At 37.3% G+C, this 4698-nt stretch overlaps 1 protein-coding gene across 1 annotated transcript; it reads right to left on the bottom strand.

Moving 5' to 3' along the window:
• Window positions 1-3305: 3305 nt before the first annotated feature.
• On the bottom strand, window positions 3306-4394 carry LOC103401244 (probable calcium-binding protein CML41). The gene has a single exon (XM_008339952.4). The coding sequence runs from the start codon at window positions 4022-4024 to the stop codon at window positions 3443-3445; it is 582 nt and encodes a 193-aa protein (XP_008338174.1). The 5' UTR covers window positions 4025-4394; the 3' UTR covers window positions 3306-3442.
• Between the last annotated feature and the right edge of the window lie 304 nt (window positions 4395-4698).

Genomic DNA, 4698 nt, shown 5'->3' with positions numbered 1-4698 from the left:
CCCATATACTCCACAACAAAATGGGGTTGCAGAACGCAAGAACCGTCAGCTTTTGGAGGTTGTTCGTGCTTCTTTGCTCGAGACTCACCTCCCGTTATCCTATTGGGGAGAAGCCTTTACCTTAGCTATGTATCTCATTAATCGTGTTCCATCCCGATCCGTTGATTTTCAAACACCACTTCAAGCTCTCTCCTTACACGTTGATGCTCATGCAATCCCCAATCTTCCACCTTCTGTGTTTGGCTGTGTGGCCTTCGTTCATCTTCATAAACAGTAGAGGAGTAAGCTTGAACCTCAGGCCTTACGGTGTTTGTTTGTGGGGTATGCCTCAAATCAGAAGGGATATTATTGTTATCACCCTCCGACGAAAAAGTTGTTTGTCACTATGATGTTGCCTTTCATGAAAATGATATGTACTTTGCCAGCCCTGATTCTTCACTTCAGGGGGAGAATCAAACAGAAGTTCAAACTCTTGACTATATTATTCCGGAGACAGATAGTTTGAATGATTTGGATATAAGTGGTGATATCTTGGAAATAAGTGGTGATCATTCACAAGAAAATAATAATGTGAATGAATTAGAGGTAAGTGGTAATGTCTTGGAGACAAGTGGTGATCATTCACATGGAAACAATGTTGAAAACTTTGAAAGTAACGAGTTGACTGCACTAGATAACTCACAGCCTTCATCTCTGCCTGACAGCTTACTACTAGTTTCCTCACCAGCGGGCAACCATGTGCCGCTAATTATCTCATAATTCGATCTCACCACCATTGAGCCCCAATAACCATAATCAATCGCCTTTGATCTCGGATGCACCACTGCCACGTTGCCTCCCTGACCGTGTAAACCGAGGTATTCCTAAACCTACTTATGAAGTTGACCCTAAATGCAAAACGAGGTATCTAATGAATAAGCCTAACCCTGAATCCAATGTGTTATACCCATTAACTAATTATGTGTCGACCAGTCACCTGTCAGAATCAAATAAGTCATTTGTGTATCAATTATCTACTGTATCTATTCCTAACAGTATGCAGGAGGCTTTAGCTGATCCACATTGGCAAACAACAATGAATGAAGAGTTAAAGTCTTTGAAGAAGAATGCTACTTGGGAGATCACAGACTTGCCAGCTGATAAGAAACATGTGGGATGTAAATGGGTTTATACTATGAAGTATAAAGCTGATGGAACGGTGAATCTCTTCAAGGCAAGACTGGTAGCAAAAGGATACACTCACAAATATGGAATTGATTATACAGATACATTTGCTCATGTGGCCAAGATCAACACTGTTCGTGTTTTGTTGTCCTTGACTGCAAATCTTGATTGGCCTTTACAGCAATTTGATGTGAAGAATGCATTCTTGCTTAGAGATTGGACATAAGAGATTTATATGGATCTTCCACCTAGATGTAATGCTCCAGATAAATACAAAAGAAAAGTGTGCAAGTTGAAGAAATCCTTGTATGGCTTAAAGCAGTCTCTTCGAGCATGGTTTGGAAGATTCACAAAATCTATGAGAGCATTGGTTACAGACAAAGTAACTCTGATCATACTTTGTTCCTGAAAAGACAGAATGGGAAGATTACTGCACTTATTGTGTATGTAGACGATATGGTGGTAACATGTAATGATCCGGAAGAACGTGCGGCCTTGCAAAGATACCTGTCTACAGAATTTGAAACGAAGGACCTTGGATCCTTGAAATATTTTTTAGGGATTGAGGTGTCGAGAAGCAGTTCTGGAATTTTCTTGTCTCAGAGGAAGTATATTATTGATTTGTTGCACGAAACTGGCATGTCAGCTTGTCAGCCAGTAGCTACACCATTAGAAGAAGGATTGAAACTTAGTGTTGATTCTAATCAAGTACCAGTTGACAAAGGAAGATACCAAAGGTTAGTAGGCCGTTTGATGTATTTGGCACACACAAGACCGAACCTTGCTTATGCCTTGAGTGTAGTGAGTCAATACATGCATGATCTTGGAGAACAACAAGACCGAACATGGTTGGGGGTAACTTGGTTACATGGAGAAGTAAGAACAGAATGTGGTTGCCTGTTCCAGTGTAGAAGCCGAATATAGAGGTATGGCTTTGGGAATTTGTGAAATTTTGTGGCTTAAGCTTTTGTTAAGCGATTTGGGTATACAACATGATCAGCCCATGAAATTATTTTTTGATAATAAAGCTGCCCGTGACATCGCACATAATCCGGTACAACATGATAGAACAAAGCATGTTGAAGTTGACCGGTTCTTCATCAAAGAAAAATTGGAAGGGAAAATAATTGAAGTACCGGCGATAAGAACAGAAGATCAGTTAGCAGATATCCTGACAAAAACTGTTTCAAGTCACAAGTTTTCAAGTTTCTTACACAAGTTGGATATGAGCGACATATATGCACCAACTTGAGGGGGAGTGTTGACTTTTGTATTTTAGGTAGGATCCCTAATTGATTGTAATTCCGTGTATTCTCATGTAATCACTTGTAATTAGTTCTCTTTCCATTTATGTTAGGGTTGTAAACCTACAAGTACCTCTTATTGAGAAAAATATAATACAATTCAAAGCATTCTCTTCTCTACATGCCCTTAAAGCTTACATATTAATTTTTCTTTTTCTTACTTTCCTTCATATCCTCACAACTTTGCTTCAGCTTTAAGCCCTTTTTACAAATGGCATGATCATGGAACTCTTCAAACTTAGAATATATACTCCTGACAGAATTATAATAAAATACATGCATAAATGCAATAATAATAAATGAGAGGTTTTAGGTTCGATTCTTACCAAATGCGAATTTGAACCACATTATTGCTAACTTATTATGAGGCTAAGCCCACCCCCTCATAGTCTAGATAATATCGTTTATTAAAAAAAACCAAATAATAATAATAATAATCTAAACTACCTATTAATAGAATTTTATTTGTCAACTAAAAGAGAATGAAACGACTATTTAATCTTCTATCACACAAAAAAAAAAAAAAAAAGATAATAATGTAATTTCACATATCCCAATTTCACAGTTTTTTATTGAACCTCGGTGATGTTAAGATATATCTAACATAAAAAAAAATTAAAAAAAAAAAACCTCCCAATTAACACATCCACATTCTCTCCCTCTCTTCCCTTCCCATTTTAAAATAAAAATAAAAAGTGTTGATAAACACAAGTAATAATAATAAGAAGCTACCGTGAAAACAAAGTAACAAATAAAGTTTTATACATCTGCAAATGATCTTTTAAAACTCTCTATTTGTGCTTAAACTCTTAGCAGAAAATAAATGGGAAAATTGAATACTATAGTAATGTTCCAATTCCATGAAGATCATAAGACAACACCAACCATGCATACATATTCACGACTAATTCTTAGACATTATTTTACCAAAAACTTTCATTAATCATCAACTATAAACGTAGTTAAGTTGATCATTAAGCCATCATTCGATGAAACTCATTAAAATCAAGCACCCCGTTACCATCAGTATCGAAAACTTGAATCATCGTAACACACTCATCGTACGACTTGGTGTCACCAAGTCTGTGCAGCATCCTCTGCAAGCTTTTAGGGGTTATGACTCCCTTCTCTAACTCAAACATCTCAAACGCCTTCTTCAAGTCCTCATCGTCACCACCTCCGCTATTCATCAGCTGCAGAAAATCTTCAAAGTCTAACAGATTGTCGCCGTCCGCGTCAAGATCGTTGATCGCGGCCTCGGCCTCTTCGTGTGACATGTACTCACCGATGGACCCGAAATAGGCTCTGAGCTCCGAGGCTGATATTTTTCCATCACCATCTCCGTCAAAGTAGCGAAAAACTTCTCTAAGCTCATCTTCTTTGCTTGTACATCTCGGACTAATTATTCCGGTTCGAGCAGTAGTTGGGGACAAAGGAGAGTTTGGACTAGTAGAGAAGCTAGATTTTGATGATCGTCGACCAGGGAAACTGAGTTTGATGGTTTTGTTAGAGAACCATTTGGAGGGTTTGGAAATTGGCCTATCAGTTGTTGCCATTGGTAGGGAAACGATAGTAGCGAAAGATTAGGCGAACAGAGAGCTATGAAGGCTAAGGAGAACCTAGAATCAGACAAATAATATTTTCTATGCAAGAAACTGTGATACAAGTCACAAAGTGTGTCACATCTTATATAGGAAGAGGAAAATGTTTCGGGTTTAATTGTTTATGGGAAAGGGATCCTCTTCTAATTTCTTTCACTTAATTCTCCTCGTTAAACAATTTGGATTCTTAAAATTTGATCCAACGGTTAAAGTTCTTATAACTTTTAAAATGAGCTCGTGTTTTTAACCGTTGAATTAAATTTTAAGAACCCAAATTATTTGATGAGAAGGATTAAGTGAAAGGGATCCGGATTCCTTTCCTTTGTGTATGAGCATATAAAGTGTGAGGACCTGCAGTGAAATTGCAGGGCTGAGGAAACCAATACGTATACAAGACTTATTTTTTAGGTGGAGAGGACCGAAAGGAAGCTGCATGGAAACTTCCTTTTGAGTCCCAAGAATTGATGGTTCACTGACTCTGTATAGTTCCAAATTCTCTTACACTATATTTGGATGAAGAAATGTAAGATTACTAAAGAATTTTAAAATGACGGAAATTGAAATGACAATATTTTATTTTCAAGAATTTGTAAATTTTCTTGTTTGGTTAATCTAAAAGAACAATGAAA

This window comes from Malus domestica, chromosome 15 (genome assembly GCF_042453785.1).
Source record: "Malus domestica chromosome 15, GDT2T_hap1".
In the NCBI taxonomy this organism is placed as follows: domain Eukaryota; kingdom Viridiplantae; phylum Streptophyta; class Magnoliopsida; order Rosales; family Rosaceae; genus Malus; species Malus domestica.
The sequence above is the reverse complement of the archived record's forward strand: the minus strand, read 5'-3'. Positions and strand labels throughout refer to the sequence as shown.